Source organism: Lolium perenne, chromosome 6, assembly GCF_019359855.2.
Source record: "Lolium perenne isolate Kyuss_39 chromosome 6, Kyuss_2.0, whole genome shotgun sequence".
Classification (NCBI taxonomy): domain Eukaryota; kingdom Viridiplantae; phylum Streptophyta; class Magnoliopsida; order Poales; family Poaceae; genus Lolium; species Lolium perenne.
The window spans coordinates 136,498,718-136,515,760 of NC_067249.2; the positions used below are offsets into that span (position 1 = coordinate 136,498,718).

A 17,043-nucleotide genomic window follows, 5' to 3' on the forward strand; every position below is an offset into this window, starting at 1 on the left:
TTCGAGAATATTTCCTTACTAGGATTTCTGAAACCAAAAACAGCAGAAAACAGCAACTGGCTCTTCAGCATCTCGTTAATAGGTTAGTGCCGGAAAATGCATAATAATGACATATAATGTGTATAAAACATGTGAGTATCATCATAAAAGTAACATGGAACATAAGAAATTATAGATACGTTTGAGACGTATCATTCGTCTTGAGCAGATTGATACGTTGCAAACGTATCTATAATTTTTGATGCTCCATGCTTATTTTACAACAATTTCTATATGTTTTGTTTACACTTCGTGGCACTTTTATGCATTTTCTGGAACTAATTAACCTATTGACAAGATGCCATAGTGCCAGTTCCTGTTTTCTGTAGTTTTTGTATTTCATAAAAGTTGTACAGGAAATATTATCGGAATTGGACGAAACGAAAGCCGAAGTTCCTATTTTACTGTAACGAAGACGAATTCTAGAGGAGAGACGGAGAAGCGCCAGGAGGCGGCCGCACCATGCCTAGGCGTGGGCCACCCCTTGGTCGCGCATAGGGGTGGTGTGGGCCCCTCGGGCATCCACCGACCTCGCCCTTCCGCATATAAATTCATCTGTTCGGGAAAAACCTAAAGACCCGAGCCTCCATCCACGAAAAGTTACGTCGCCACCGCCATCATCGAACCTAGCTCGGGAGGGTTCTGAAGCTCTTCCCGGCACCCTGCCGGAGAGGGAGATCATCACCGGAGGCCTCTACATCGCCATGCCCTCCTCTGAAGTGATGCGTGAGTAGTTCATCTCTGGACTACGGGTCCATAGCAATAGCTAGATGGTTGTGTTCTCCACTTTATGCTTCATGTTTAGATCTTGTGAGCAGCCTATCATGATCAAGATCATCTTTATGTAATGCTACATGCTGTGTTTCCTGAGATCCAATGAATATTGAATACTATGGTTGAGATTTATTATATACTTATCATATGTTATTTGTGATCTTGCATGCTCTCCGTTGCTAGTAGATGCTCTGGCCAAGTATGTGCTTGTGACTCCAAGAGGGAGTATTTATGCTCGATAGTGGGTTCATGCCTCTAGTAATCTGGAAGAGTGACAATAACTTCTAAGGTTGTAGATGTGCTATTGCTACTAGGGAGAAAACAACAATGCTTTATACAAAGATAATTCTATTGTTTACTTTACACACTTTACTTAATGCAATATTCGGTTGCTTGCAACTTAATACTGAAAGGGGTGTGGATGCTAACCGGAAGGTGGATTATTAGTTATAGACGCAGTTGAATTACGGTCTATGAATCTTGTTGTAATGCCAAAATGAATCTCATAGTAATCATCTTGTCATGTATGATCTTTATTCTATCAATTGCCCAGCTGTGATTTGTTTACCGAGCATGTTATTTATCTTTATGGAGAGACACCTCTAGTGAACTGTGGAGCCCGGTCCTTTGTTTTACACTGCAAATACATGTTCTTTTTATTGCCAACTCCCACGACAATAACTCTTTTTCTGGCATGCACACACTTCACTGCAAACAAACATCTCTTTCCACACTATACGTTTAATATTTTGTTTTCAGCAAAACCGGTGAGATTGACAACCTCACTGTAAGTTGGGGCAAAGTATTTTGCTTGTGTTGTGTGCAGGTTCCACGTTGTTGCTGACACTGGTAGTGCGCCCTGCCAAAGTCAGCTAGCAACACCTTCAGAAGTGATTTCTTTCTCCTACTGGTCGATTAAACCTTGGTTTCTTACAGAAGGAAAACTTGTTACTGTGCTCATCATACCTTCCTCTTGGGGTTTCCCAACTGCGTGCTCTGCACAACATCAAAGATTCAATCTGAAAAGGAACAATGCTCCCCTATTATACGTCGTACGCGTGAAAGAGTCGTTGCAGCGTTGGAGTGGATGATCCGGGTTTATGAAACCTCGGATACTCTGATCCCCTTCCGTGACCTGGCCACCATACGACATGACCGGGGGACGGATGTAAATACCATCTGGGGGGCGAATGGAATTTACATACGCCCTGCCTCTGCAAGCTGACCATCATACATTATAGGGCCCATATGTAAAGACCATCCAGAGAGTGGGGGGATGGAGTTTACATACGTCCCATTTTCTTTGCACATGTTAAACATCTTGGCGCGGCCGTGGCGCTTAGGTTGAGGGAGGACTGGATGGTCTGACCATCAGGGCCGGATGATCTGCCCCCCTGAAATGTACCAGTCTTCTCCATTTGATCTCTCTTTCTTCAAAACTCCTCGCCATGTTGCATACCACCATAATCAAAGGCCAAACATCCAGTCCTAGAACCAGATGGTGAACACTGGAAAATGGTGGGCCATCAACTCTAATGCTAAAATTTATTTCTACACACTTGAGCACACAAAGTAAAATTCATTCGCGTGTTGTTAATAAACAGACAAAACATAGAGTGATAGAGCTTGCTTTTCAACATGCTTGAAGAATCAAGGCGCAATGAAGCCATTGAAACTTATTGCTCATTCAACGCACACGAAGACTCGAAGAAAAACCAAAATGATGGTCCTAGTATATTATTTTATAGCTTTGAGTCATAGGAAAATCCGAATGATCTTTAAAGCCAAACATGAAACTTATTATGTGCTAAATCCAATTCCATCCACTTACCACAACATGTATATCGTTCCTTTGGATCACTTTAGGTACCAGTATGTATTTATTGATTGAACTTGAACACACATGGTGTAAGAAGTGGTTGCAACCTAGTAAAATTAAGCATGTTGTGTCCAGTGCCTCATGTGCAAATAAGCTGATGCCTAGGAGTTAGGATTTCATGGCCATGATTGAAGTCCTATGTGATTGATGCACACTTGCACTAACACCACCAATATGGTTTTGAGTTGGAGTGTCACATTCTCATATTTGTTTCATTGTGGTTTTACATCTTTCATGAGATTTTAGTCCCGCATAAAAGTAGAAATTCTTTGTTTATATGTGTCATTTTTAGTTTTTTGGTCTCAAATGTGAGCAAGCGTGCATTTCTTTGTTTTCATGTTTTACAAGGTTGCTAGTTGGCTAGTTTCCCACATGTGAGTGCATTTGCATTCCCCTATTTACAACTCAGCTAAATGACTAGATCCTTATGTGAATAAAAGTGTGAAAAAGGAGTAAACTCATCACTAGATCCAAACTTTATGAAGAGAAAAGATCTACACATCATGTGAGGCGAAGCTAAAATGCTTTCGGAAGTAGAAAGTGTATCCTTTTTTTTGCTACATATACACACCGTACAAATATGAGGTAAACATCTGATGCATGTAAAATGCATACATGAACTTTGTCCATTATCATATTAAATTTCCACATATTTGCAATATATATGATGATAATAACATGTTTTACAATAATTTATGGGGATTTACCAATGACCCCCTTTATTTGGTTTATAACTCTGCAGAACAGGAAATCCCTGTTTCGCGTATTTTTCACTTTCAGAGACCTATACGGAGATTGACCTGAGATTTTTGGAGCGTCACTTTTTCATCAGGAGAAGCACCCTGGAGCTTTGGAGGAGGACTGGATGGGCCTGGGGCCCAAAAGAGGGCAGGTGGCACGCCCAAACATGTTGGGCGCGCTACCCAACCTCTTTCAGCCACCGATCGTCCAAGTGACCTAATTCTTTCGTCCACCGACGTATTTTGACCTAAAAATCACTATATATATGGCTCGGAAGAGTTCTCAGGAGGAGAGCGCCGCAGAAGACAAAAACATGAAACAGAGGCTGCAGCAACAAAGATTGGAGGGGGAAACTCCGTCGGGATCACTGCCGAGGATCTCCACCTTTTCCAACGTCTTCATCATCATCATCGTCACCATGATCAAGGGGGGGGGGGGTAGTACACCTCTAGACTACGGGTTTCTGGCAGTAGCTTGATCTATTTAGCTCATGTTCTTCATAGTTATTACTGCCATATGAGCTGCCCTACATGATTATGATCATATTTGTAATACCTATGTGGTGGATCTTTATTCTATGATATTGCGCTATGAGATCTAATCATATATGTGCAGTATGCATTGATATATGCATATTATGTACCTCGTTCTTAAGTATTTGTTCTGATACAACATCTATGCAAGAGCGTGTGTCGGGTGATGTGTGTATTAGATGGAGTAACATAATTTTAGTGGTTGGATAGTGACAACAAATTCATAACCTATTATGGTTTTTAACTTTTCTTTTGCTACCTCACGGATAAAGTGAATGCATGTGCTATGTTTGTCATGTAACAAAAGTGATGATCTTGTTTGTTCAAGGTAGCATATTTGATATTCAAACATCATGTCAAAGTACTTATGGCTATGCTCTGTTAATTCTTAATACAAGATTGCATGAAGTTTTCCCTTTCTTGTAGAGTATAAAAGAGATGTTTTGTATCATCTCTACGTTCGGACGTGATGCCCATATGAATGCGTATCTTTCACATGTTATTATTTTTCATTCTCATATCTCATTGCTGAATTGTTATTTGTCCACTACAACTTAAAAGAGAGAATAGTCAAGTGAACCCATGAACCCCGGTCCACTTTTTATCATAAGAAACACCGTTATCTTACTTTTATCTTGTTTTTATTTGCTGCACTACTTTAATCCAAAAATATAAAAAATATTTACTTTTCTTATTTGCATCCAAAACAATCAACCCCTTTACTTTTTTTTACTTAGTTACTTTATTTTACCTAGTTTTACTCGCTTTATTTTTACTTGTGTTTTATTTACTTACACGAAATCTTGTGCTTGACAACCACATGGTGGAGTTGGGGACACAAAGCTTTATTTTACTTTGCAGGATTGCTATAAGAAGAGAGAAGAGAACAATCTTTGCTCAGTTCCACGAGAGTTCGATATAAACCTTCGAGTCACTCATGTGGGTAAAATTACTTCCTAGACTACACTCTCTGCAGTTGGAGTCCCAACGTTTCAAGAAGACTTTTGCTGGTGTTGTAAAGCTGCATCAACATCACATCACAATTGCTTCAATTTTATTTATGTTTATTTGTACGTATTCTCTAGAAAACTCATGGACTACATAATAGTAAGAGATTTTATTTTCACCAAACCTAATTTTAACCATTCCACCACAAAGGGCATTGTCTTTCTTTTAGCAACTTGTTAAGATAGGGCATTAGTCATGGATTTCATCGGAACAATCAATTCAAATGAACCCTGTAACGATGCATGACTGTAGACAAAAAAATGAATACTACATGCAACACAAATTTATCCCATTATAGTTCAGAACTACAAATAAATCCATACCCAGCAAATCATATTTGGATTGTTATGGCTTTTCGTTCACAAATGAACACTTACTTCATGAAACACTTTTTATCTCCCACAAAACTGGAAACATGAACTAACTAGATTATAGAAAGCCAAGAAAACACAAAAATGTACACAAATAGCAACAAATACAAAAAAAATGTGTGGAATCTTAGATTATAGGGTTAAAAAAAACTAATCTTAGATTATAGAAAGCCAAGAAAACACAAAAATGTACATAAATAGCAACAAACGCATCCAAATATGGAGAGACCTGCCATACATAAATGTGTGGAATCTCTTTGAGATGCCTGGCACACAATAGCAGAGCAGCCTATCCACCTAAAGTTCACCTAAAGAGAAGAAATAAAGAAATAAATTAGCGTAGGGTTTGTGCAGGTATCCCATCCGGAACCGGAACGTGTACAAGTCCAACAAGGCCAAATCCTATAAAACCCCCAACAAAAAATATATCCCTATCCTACCTCCGTCCGCTCTCCCGAATTGCTTTTTGTTCGCTTCCCCCCTTGCCTTCCGCACCCGCAGCCGCCGGCCGCTTCAATTCGCCGACCCCAAACTCGCCGCCCCGACCCACCGGAACAAATCGCCGCCGCTACAATCCGACCTCCCATCCATCGCCGAGTTATTCCGAGCGGATTCGAGGCCCTTCAATCGGAGCGGAGGCGCCGCGCGATACGATACCAGGGCAATTGGAGGAGGAGGCGGCGGCCCCGGATTTTTTTTTTCTCTCCGTGATTTTCCTGGGGGCTGATTTGGTGGGGCGCCTCTCGCGATAGCCCTATCTAGGGTTTGAGGGTTTGCCTCGGGCGGCGAGGCGGACCCCGCTGCGGCGCTAGGGTTTGGGTGCCTCCGCGGAAGGGCGGTCGCCGCCATGCGCTGATTGGTGGTGACGAGGAGGAAGAGGAGCGGGGCCTTGGCGTGGCATTGAGGGCGCGGATTGGGCCGCCCGACTCGCGGATTGGATCGGTGGAGGAGGAGGACCTCCCCTCTCCGCCGCCGCTGACTGGGTAGATGGTGAGTGGTGCCCGTCGCCATGGAGCAGGACATACCCGCCTTCAAGCCGCAATGGCTCATGCAGGGCCAGGTCACCGCCACGGGCGCCGCTAGCCTCTGGGCTGCAGCTTCCTCGCGCAAAGGTGAAATCGCCACCCTTCCTCCCTATTTCGTTTTTGTATTTCTTATTCTCGGACTGGCAGTGTTATAAATGTGATGTATTGCCTCGTGGGCGTTGCTATCTGTGGGATTATATCATGGAATTCGTGTTGGGGCATATTAATGTGACATGTACGTGCGGGGATTCTTTTAGATAAGATTACTACTACCTTTTCTGCTTTATTAGTCTCGTGATGATGCTCACGGAACAAATGCCATATTTCTACTTTTTTACTTGCCATTGCCATTATGATCTCACTGTTGAACCGCTATGTGCTTCTTGGATAAATTAGATGATGGAGATGGCACAGTTATGCTTATCAACTTATTTGTTCTTGTCTAGTATCAAAGGTTCATGTCACGTGGAAGGATGCACATATATATGATTTAGGTGGTATCAATTGCAATTAGTAACACCTGCTTGCTTGGGTTCTGTACATGTTTTACTGTGATTTGTACTGCTTGCAAACAAGATAACATTGTTGGATGGCCCATGGCACTTCTAATCCTTCTGGTTCGAAATAGATGTTCTTGCTAACCATCAGCCAATGGCCTGATGCTTTATTTATAACCATGACTTGTTTACTCCTCTCTAGTGCCAATTAACATTTAATAGTTGCCTGGTGGAATGTGTTGTCTCGAACCATTAACCGACCATTGTTTGCAAAAATGGAAACTACCTTACTAAAATGGTACAACATTTAAACTGGACTGTCTACATTGATGTGCCAACAAGTAGTTCTGTTGGGTCATATGGTATGGGGTGTTTCACTGTCTAACCTACTTATGATAACTTTCAATAAATAAACAGAATCATTGCATCGATTATGCTTGTGTACTATGCTTTGTACAGTACCATTGCAGTGCTTGTTCATATAGTTTTTGTACAAGTATCATCCAAGTGTGATGTCTATTGCTTGTACCACTCTTTTTTTTCTAATAAAGTTATGACACTAATTTTGTTGTTGCAATTAGAGTGATTTTTTAATGTGCTACTCTCTCTGCTTCAAAATAATTGCTCAAAAATGGATGTATCTACACACTAAAAAATGTCTAGATACATCCATTTTTATTCAAATATTTTGAACCGGAGGGAGTATTACTATTTGTCTGCAAATGCCATTATGAAGAATTGTTCTCAAGTGGGGGTGCCACATTGTAGTTTCATTAACCTGTGTCAACTACAAGTAGCATTACTTTTCTGTGTTGCAAAGCTGTCATATGTTATTATACTGACAAGTCTTTTCTCTCATCTTGTTAGATTCTCAAGTTAAGAGTAGTACGTCAAGAAATCGTTCATCTGGGCACAATCGTGACCAGAGTTCCCGGCAGTCTTCATCACGGAGGAGTTCAGTCTCGAGTGGGCCCCGTCGGCTTGACCGGGATGAAACAGGGAAGACAAGGGGCTATGCAAACTTTGGAAGGAACAAGGATAAAGAACGGGACAAGGATTTTGATTCCCGTGATAGAGAGAGTAGGTCTGTTCCAGCAGAACGTGATGGTTTTCAGTCATTTAGCTCATGTAGACCTGAAAGGGATAGGTTAAATCGTGCTCGCTCGAAGGCAGACACATCAAGTAAGGGAGTAGTTAGTCTAAATAATGGTAGTACATCTAGAAGCAATACTGCTGGTGTCGTCTTTGAGCGAGAATTCCCACAGCTTAGTTCGGAGGACAAGAATGGAAAGCAAGACATAAGCAGAGTCCCATCCCCTGGTATCACCACCCCAATTCAGAGCCTGCCTCCGTTTACTCCATCTGATGGCTGGACTTCGAAGCTAGTAGGTGCTCCTGTATCAGTTGAGCCAAAGAAAAATCTCGTTGCCTCTTCTGTACCACAAGCTGCTCCTAGTAAAAAGCCTGAAGTAGCACTGAACAGTGGAACTGGATTAAGCATGGCGGAGACTGTAATGCAAGCTCCTCAGAGAATTTCCTTTGGACCTCAGGTAGGAACCATGACATGGTGTTTATAACGTTCTCATTGATATAATTGGCTCTCTGGATTCATGTGATTGTACTCTTTTCCTTATAGCTGTCAATTGATGCTCAGAAGATTGAAGAAAGAACTTTGAGACAAAACACCCTAAGACCTATGACATCTACAACAAGCAAATCTTCTGTGAGTTATCTTCTGCCTTTTGACCTGAACAAATTTTCACATTTCTTTCGCCTGTAATCATGGTTGTGCTTCCCATTTGACATTTCTCCATCGCGAGAGATTCGCCAAAACTCGAATAGAAAAACGTGATGTCTGGGTGATTACTTTTTGATTTACGCGAGTGAAAGTCACTTCCCATAATTGTTGGTAGTTGTCAAAGAATAATTAGCAATATACAACCATAAAGGAACTTCCAGTGTTGGACAAGACATTTTCTGTTTCATGTGTTGTGATATGATTTATCAAGTTAAAATGGTCAATGTCATCATGGGGCAGCTCTTCTCTTGATATATCCAAATTAAATATTTGATTCTTTCATCCAGCATGACTGCATATACTTGATTGTACGTGGACACCACTGATCTTACGTAGACTCCGAGGAGAATCTTTATATGTAGTATCTGGGTATGCAGATCTGCAGTATGGCGATGTAAATATGCTTTCGAAGTGGAATATTTAGAAACTCGGTACTGTGTATGTTGAGGCATGGGCAGAATTACTGCTATGAAGCACATAAATAACTTGCATGCCGTAGTCATCCTGTGCTTCTGTTTCACTCAAAAGAGATTATATATATAGTGTCCTAGCAATCACTGTTCAGATTTAGTTTGACAGTTTTTTTTCTTCATTTGTGTGAATTTTGACCAATGGTAAATATACTGTAAATTGATGCCAAATGGAAAATAGCACAAGCTTGAATGGGGAGGGACTCTAGTAGAGAGGGACGTTTTGCAACTCTTGCTTCATGAAATGCTGATGCCTTCTTATTTAGAGGTGTGCCTGCCTAATAACTAGATATTTACTTGAAAGCATATCTAATACTATAGCAGAAGTTGGACACAATTAGCTGGGAAACTAATAATCTGAACCCCCTATTAACTCTTCTGCTGTTGCCACATGCTAATTGGTCTCACCGTGTTCATGGTGGTGGTATGCTAGACCATTGTTTTGATATTGTGGTAGTTTGTTTGCTAGTGCTAGGTTTCCGTGGTATTTTCTTTCCCCAAGCACAATGTTGCATCATGCGTGTTAAATATATATAATTGAAAAGTTAACTCAAGTTTTACCTCTGAAGGAAAACATATCTGGCATTTGTTTTGTCTCACCTTTTTTACACGAGTGAAGTTCTGCAGTACACTACATCAATATTTTTTGCTTAGCTAACTTCTTTCAAGACTTTCCAGGTAACAATTTCTTCCAAAAGAAAAGGAACAAGGAATGGAGATCTTGCTGGTCCTAGTAAGGCCATACAACAATCATTAGCACTGCCTGCCAATGGTTCTGTTCGAGCTCCAGTCAAAACAAAGCTTTCTCTTTCAGGAAGCCTTAAAATCCTCAGTAGAGAGCAGAACGGTACCACACAGACTCCTAAGGACTCTCCTAGTAATCCTGTGAGTCCTCCAGCTCATGTAGCCTCAGTGGAACTACAGAAGCCACCTGTCAGCCAAAAGCCTAAGGTTTCGACACATGATCCTCCTCTAATGCAAAGTCCATCTGGTTTAGTTCCAAGACTTAAATTCTTCGAGTCGCTGCGAACCAAGTCTAATGGTTCAAGTTCAGCTGTTGAGTCAAGTTGTGAACCATCTCCATCCAGCGTAGTTGACACAAAACATGATTCTTGTCCTAATTCTGGAATGAAATGCACGGGGAATGGGAACTGTTTCTGTGAAGAAACAAATTCTTCTGAGGGATCTCAGCGACACCTCTCTGACAATGAGGAGAACAATTCTTCCTTTGAATCTGCAGACATTGCAGCTGTGGGATCTCAGCAGCTTCTAGTTGAAAACGTGGAGTCTGACTCCTCATCTGAGCTTGCCGACACAGGAGATGAAGGATTCCAGGTTTCCATCTCAGACAATGCAGAAGGTAGTTCCTCCTCAGCACTTGCAGATTCAGATGATGGGTACAAGAATTCCCAGTCTGGCAATGATGAAGCTAGTTCATCGTCAGAGGCTACTGAACCCGAAGATGAGGAGTATGCAGCTGATGCCATATTTACTGCAGAGGATTTGGATTTCATGATATCACTTGGCTGGAGTAAAGATGAAGAAGTGCAGCCTTTGGGTGCGGAAGAAATTGCTGATTATGTAAGACTTTTTATCATTAATTTCTACTCCCTCTGTTCATTGAACTGATTTAGTTTGCCAAAACGTCTTATATTAATGAACATAGGATTAGTATCTTTACTTTCTCATGATTACTGGTTTAGTGTGCCCATTTCACGAAAACTTGAGGCCGTTTAGTGAGTACTCCCAAGCATTGGGAGGACTCCTTTAGACAAATTACGAAAAAAAACCAACACACTAATAATGTACATGTACACAGTTACTTCCTCCGTCCGGAAATAAGTGACTCTGATTTGTCTAGATTCACATGTATGTACACACTAGAACGCATCTAGATACATGTGACTCTTGAAAAATTTGAGCCACTTATTTCCGGACTGGGAGGGAGTATTAAATTTCAAATCCAAACTCAGTGTTAAGGAAAGCCAAATATGATGCAAATAATGTAAATGGGCTGAATTCAGAGCCCAATTTATACTCGTTACGAGCTCTGTGAAAATAAATTTAGTCTTTTTAGTTTCTAGCTGTGCTATTTAGATTTGAGTTTTTGTCACCAGATAGATATATGTCGTGTCTGTCAAAAAGTATTTTTTTTTTGTATTTTGCACAACTTCAAGGACGATGTTTCCAGACTTGGTGGTACCAAGAGTACTTGATACGCTCTCATTTCTGCGGTGCATTGATAGAAAGGGCAAGACAACCGACATCATTTTTTGTTATGACACCAATTCCAAATTTTTTGCAGGTGAGACGCCATAAGGGGCTGGAGCAGAGGCTTTTGTCCATGGAAGCCAACGCCAACATAAAGATAATTCTCCTTCTTTGCGGGCAGAGCTAAGTGAGAGGCTGCATAAGCCTAAGAATACAGGAACAGGTTCTTCATAAACCAGGTACTGGGAACTATGGGAAGCAATAGAAGGAGCTTTTTGCGAAATGCAATGGCTAGTCAGATGGAGCGATGGTGTTGGTTATGTTTTGATGCTGAGAAGGATAGCAACGAGTCTTCGCATGAGTTTTGTCTAGATTAACAAAGTCGAGATTTTTTTTCCTGCTGACGCTTGTCCAGCAACTTGGGGAGGTGGTTCACAAGTAGTTCTGACAATTTTTGGCATGTTGGAAACATGAGTTTAGGATTTGTCCATCTTTTTCCCAGGAATACCAAATGTAGGTCCTGTCTTGCTGCCCTTGAGAAATAGGTTGCATTTTCCCCTTGTCAGGGCTTATCTTTGTTTTGGCAAAAAAAAGAAGATAAGGTGGAGTTTTCGAACGTGAAATAGGTGAATATGATTATACTGGTCTCAAAAAGTTTCTCTCACTATTTTTTTCGTCTTAGACGTTCCCTTCTATTTTGCTCTGTTTGATTCGTTATTTTGGTGGCCTATCCATTTTTTTTCATTTTGTGCGGTGTTCCATGATGATGATCTAATGAGATCTGGACATGTTCTATGTTCTATGTGGCCTCACAAAGTCTTACATACAACCGACATTTTTTGTGCCCTATGTAAAATAATAATAATTATGTCTCAAGGATTCCATCTAAATCTCACTTCTAGTGTAACCGTCATTTTTTGTGCCTTATGTAAATAATAATAATTATATCTCAAGGATTCCATCTAAATCTCACTTCTAGTATATTTTACTTTCTCTAGGGTAAATTTTAACATTAAATTTTGAGCTAGAAAGAACAAAAGATTCTATAAGTTGCATAGGCTGAAAGTGCGCTCAAAAACGGTTCCTATCACCCGGCCTGGCAGGCTTCCCTCCTTGGTTCGCGCTGGCTTTGCTCGCGAGCCTTCCGTGTACAACCTCCCGTGTACACCATCCTCACTGCTTTTTTTTTTTGAGAGAATTCAGCACTTTATTGATCAAATAACATCAATACAAAGTTTCTCAGGGATGCACTCCGGAGCAGAATCACGAAAGTAAACACTACCAAGAAGTTCAACTCGACGAGCTAGGATGTGTGCTGAATTATTACACAAACGACTAACATGACGAAACGTCACCGACGAGAACAAGCGAGCAAGGATTTTAATGTCCTCGATCACCACTCCAATCAGGGACCGATCCCTACCAGGGGCCTTGATCCGCTGAATAACCGACAAGCAATCGGACACAATGATGATCTTGTCCAAACCTTCATCTCGAGCAAGGGCCACTGCACATCTCACCGCGCGTGATTCTGCTATTTTCGGCGTCATGATCTGATTATGAACCTGACTGTGTGCAGCCAGGAAATCACCATTGTGGCTCCTGATCACCACGCCGACCCCCATCCGAGACGAAGAAAAGAACAAAGCTTGCATCAACATTAACAACAACCGTACCATCCTCACTGCTCTGGTGGCTAGCAGCAACAGCCGCTTCCTTACGGTTCCCAAGAAAAAAAAACCAACTCACCCCTGTCGGTGAATTCCTCTTTTTTCGTCTTTGTCAGAGGTCCTTAACCGACGTGACATCGCCGTCGATCTCTCCTACCCCACCCCAAGAACCCTCGCTGCACCCTTTCTCCAACCACAGCAATCGCTGACACTCGGAGCTCTACTTCACCCTTGCTGCCTAGAGCCTCAGGCACCTCAAGTTCCGCTGGCGTTCGCTACACCCATAATATGTTTGATCATTTGCCAGAACCACCATTTTAGGTAAAAAGTTTGCAAACTATCTTTGATAACTTCTTTTTGGGCAGAGTTGGTGATTACCCTTTCAGTGTTTTGTCATAGATAAAGGCGGATGAACTTGAAATGTTTATCATCAAGCGTGCTTTGACAGGTCTTCGGATGACTCATCCTATGATGAGAAGGACATATTTCTCGTGACTGCTCTTGTTCTATATGATAACCAATGGTGTGACATGCCAAGGTTTACATGATCTATCCTAGGACATGAAACCTTGGACCGCGGATGAATTTTCGCTCATGTTCAACTGTACAATGACTACATCAATACAACGAGTAATCTCTATACAACAGTTCAATTCCATCGTGATAGGGCAAATGTGTCAGATATTTTGATAAGATAGAGATTCGTCGATCTGGTGGAGGTTAAGCTTGGCGATCCGACTACATGTACGATGAATGAGCGCTAATGCGCTAGGCCAATCTCCTGGAGGCTACTGATCTGGCGGAAGCACGATCAGGCTGACCACGAAGATCTTTAATTCCACATGAAATTGAGAGCAAGTAACAACCAAAGTTTCAATCAAGATATTGCAGAAAAAGATGAAAGCTTTATTTTGAAGGTGGGTTCCGAATAGCGGTCTTGATCTGCGCGTTGACCTCAGATCAAAGTACATGAGTTGCAGCAATAGCTAACGTTTAATCTAATAAAAAACCGAGTCTAAAGTGACACATATGGGAAATATTTAAGGAGGAAAAGAATGGTTTTCGGTTAGCCAAGAGTTTGGTGGCCAAAATCCATCCTATATGGGTTTTCCTCCTTAGATACGAACTCTAAAAACTGGTTGTTTTAATTGCTGTGAATATGACTTGGGCATGGGCCTAGGCTAAAAATAAAGGTGGCGCAACACCATATCAAGCTATGGATAAAATTATGAAGTATAATCTTGAATATTTCGTCCAAGTCGTCATTCATCGTTATGGTGGCTTCGAAGTTTTAAAATCTTCACTTGTAGCATCATCTTCAATCCTCACACTATTGTAGCCATCTTCATGCACGATCATGCTCCAATACTTTTCCCTCTCATCCATGCTTGGTACATCGTTTCTAAGAGCAACACACATATCTAGGCAACATCATATTCTCATGTATCTGCGGAATAGTTTCAAGAAACAAAACAACTTAATAATTACTTAAGTTGTTTGGCACGAGCTCGAGTAAGAGGTCCTTGTATCTGTGTCATTGTAGGTGTAGCGGGTATATCAATAGATGGGATGTTCTCATCATGTCGATGCTTCGAAATGCTAAGGGTTGTGTTCAACCGTATATTGTAGGAGAGAATTCCTTATTTGACACTACATAAACTTTCAGTTCCTTATTTGGCCCTAGAAAACTTTTTTTTCCTTTCTTGACATGTAAAATTCATTTCTTTCCTATATGACACTGCCGTTATCATTGTTTTTCTTGAACTATTATACCCTTTCCTCATTCGCGATTGATTCGGTGCAGAAACTGTCGTCCACCGCCCATAACCAGCTAGTAGTTAATCTCCACGCACGTAGCTAGTCCAGGTGGGTTTTTTTTTTTCCAAGCAAGCTCAGCTTGCCGCATGCATGCGACGCAACTAGCATCTACCACGTCTTTGCTTCTTTTTTTTTTTGCTGTATGCACAAGCACGTGCCCAGCGGCAGTTGCATGCACGCGCAGTTAGGTGCAGCCTTTTTTTTGTTTTATTTCACCAGTTATGCATTTTACCTTTATTTTTAATTGCTCTACAATTACTGCTGCCATATATGCACAAGTGCAGAACTACAGATCAAGAACTGCCTTCAGTCACCTTGAGCCAACTTCTATTGAGAGTTCTCTGCCTGGGTTGTGGGTACTGTTATTTTTGTCATGTAAAAAAATTAGTCACATCTGAACTAGGGACAAAAACGTCATGTTAAACCCAAGCTAACACCGTTAGTGCTTGGAATGCACTAGAGTGTCATGTAGGAAAGAAAATGAAGTTTGCATGTCAAATAGGGAAGAATTTTTTTTTCTAGGGCCAAATAAGGAATTGAAACTTTAAGTAGTGTCAAATAAGGAATTATCTCATATTGTAGTGTGTGAAAGCCTATGGCGACTACTTCACTGATAAGATAGATGCCACTGGTAAGCTTGGGTTTTCCTCCATTCAGAAATGCACCGCCGCAGTTTGGATGCTTGCATATAGAGTGACTGGTGATCTTGTTGATGAGCATATTCACATTGGCGAATCCACCTGCCTTGAAGCATTGTACAAGTTTTGTAAAGCGGTGATCACAGTTGACGAGCACAACTTGAGAAGGTCAAATGTTAAGGACACAACTTGGCTCATGGATACTGGAAATTCAAGGAGCTTTCTTGGGATGCTTCAAAACAGATTGCATGCACGGAAATGAAAGAACTGTCTGTTTTCTTAGAAGGGGAAATTAAAGGGATGTTGATGGTTGCACATTTATTCTTGAAGTAGTGGCATCACAAGATCTTCGGATATGTCATTCTTTCTTCGGCATGAAAAGTTCAAACTATGATATCAATGTGTTGCAACACTCTCCAGTTTTCTCTAGGCTTGTTGAAGTTCATACACCGGAGTGCAACTTCGAGATCAACAACCACGCCTACACAAACGGGTACAACCTTCCAGATGGTATCTATCCTGCATGGTTCATATTTGTGAAGACAATATCTGAACCCTAGAATCAGAAAGAAGCTTGTTATGCAAGAGAGCAAGAAGCTTGTAGGGAGGATGTGGAACGACCATTTGGTGTTCTGCAAGCTCGCTGGGCTATTGTTTGGCACCATGCAAGAACATGAAATTTGAATACAATGTGGAAAGTGGTGACTGTTTGTGTGATCATGCATCACATAATTTTGGAGGATGGGTGCGAGGGAGCCAATCAACTTGGACAGTGGGTCTTTTAGGGGCCTTGGATTGTGTCGGAGCATGCACCACAAGCGATTGAAGGATACCTCTAGATGCACCGACATATTTGTCACCGAGATACTTATGAATAACTCCAAATTGATTTGTTTGAGCACATGTGAAACGACAAAAGATAGCAATGGACCCATTTGATTTTGATTGGTGATCTATGTATTTGATTGTGGGAACTATGACTTTGATTGAGTGAACCATGTCTTTATGTTATTGAATTTTTAATTGGTAATTTAAATTATTGTGTAAATTATGTCTATTAAATATGTAATGTTGAAGGTTTATTTTTATGTAATTTATTTATGTATTTGTAATGAGAAATGGGCAAGAAATAGACAAGAAGGGGCACAATTTTATGGAGTGGAGAGCGGAGCCGAGGATCTACGCTCCCGCTCTTCACGGCTCAACTCCATACCAGAAACTCTGTCTTTTTTTCTCTCTCCAGAAACTCCTGGCCGCTGGACTAGATTGTGCCAAGTTGATGCGATCCTGACGGCGGCCGGTAAACCATTGGTGAATTTCGCTTCTCTTCTCCGGTGCTGATGCGACCCCGTGTCCACCAGCATGCATGCATATTTCCGTGTCAACATTTCGAAAATACTAGATTGTAGTTTATGCTTGTTCTTGTTTATGAATGGACTTAAGAGTTCTGACTTTTATCGTCATATATAAAAAATGTACTCATACACTGCAATAGGTCCAAATCCCAAATGAACTCGATTAGTAGCAACTCGGATGATTGGGGCCACGATTGGGGATATATACTTGTGCAC

At 41.2% G+C, this 17,043-nt stretch overlaps 2 protein-coding genes across 3 annotated transcripts; one reads left to right on the forward strand and one right to left on the reverse strand.

Annotated features, from left to right (window-relative positions):
• Positions 1-5,769: 5,769 nt before the first annotated feature.
• LOC127334424 (uncharacterized) lies at positions 5,770-12,013 on the forward strand. Of its 2 annotated transcripts, none has more exons than XM_051360869.2 (5): positions 5,770-6,457; positions 7,735-8,417; positions 8,504-8,590; positions 9,805-10,716; positions 11,441-12,013. In XM_051360869.2, exons 1-5 carry the CDS (start codon positions 6,355-6,357, stop codon positions 11,531-11,533), a joined length of 1,878 nt encoding a protein of 625 aa, XP_051216829.1. In that variant the 5' UTR covers positions 5,770-6,354; the 3' UTR covers positions 11,534-12,013. The 2 variants fall into 2 exon arrangements, with proteins under 2 accessions (XP_051216829.1, XP_051216830.1); XM_051360870.2 differs by having other exon boundaries at positions 5,771-6,457; positions 9,814-10,716.
• Positions 12,014-12,560: 547 nt separating this feature from the next.
• On the reverse strand, positions 12,561-12,971 carry LOC139832504 (uncharacterized). Its single transcript, XM_071822279.1, has one exon. The coding sequence runs from the start codon at positions 12,969-12,971 to the stop codon at positions 12,561-12,563; it is 411 nt and encodes a 136-aa protein (XP_071678380.1).
• Positions 12,972-17,043: the final 4,072 nt, after the last annotated feature.

What these genes read in the sequence shown, in the direction of transcription:
- LOC127334424 (XM_051360869.2), top strand. Translation starts at nt 6,355, where the DNA reads ATGGAGCAGGACATACCCGCCTTCAAGCCGCAATGGCTCATGCAGGGC. An exon ending in CTACAACAAGCAAATCTTCT is followed by an intron (nt 8,591 to 9,804) that starts GTGAGTTATCTT and finishes ACTTCTTTCAAG; the next exon opens with ACTTTCCAGGTAACAATTTC. An exon ending in CGGAAGAAATTGCTGATTAT is followed by an intron (nt 10,717 to 11,440) that starts GTAAGACTTTTT and finishes AATTTTTTGCAG; the next exon opens with GTGAGACGCCATAAGGGGCT.
- LOC139832504 (XM_071822279.1), bottom strand. Translation starts at nt 12,971, where the DNA reads ATGGGGGTCGGCGTGGTGATCAGGAGCCACAATGGTGATTTCCTGGCT.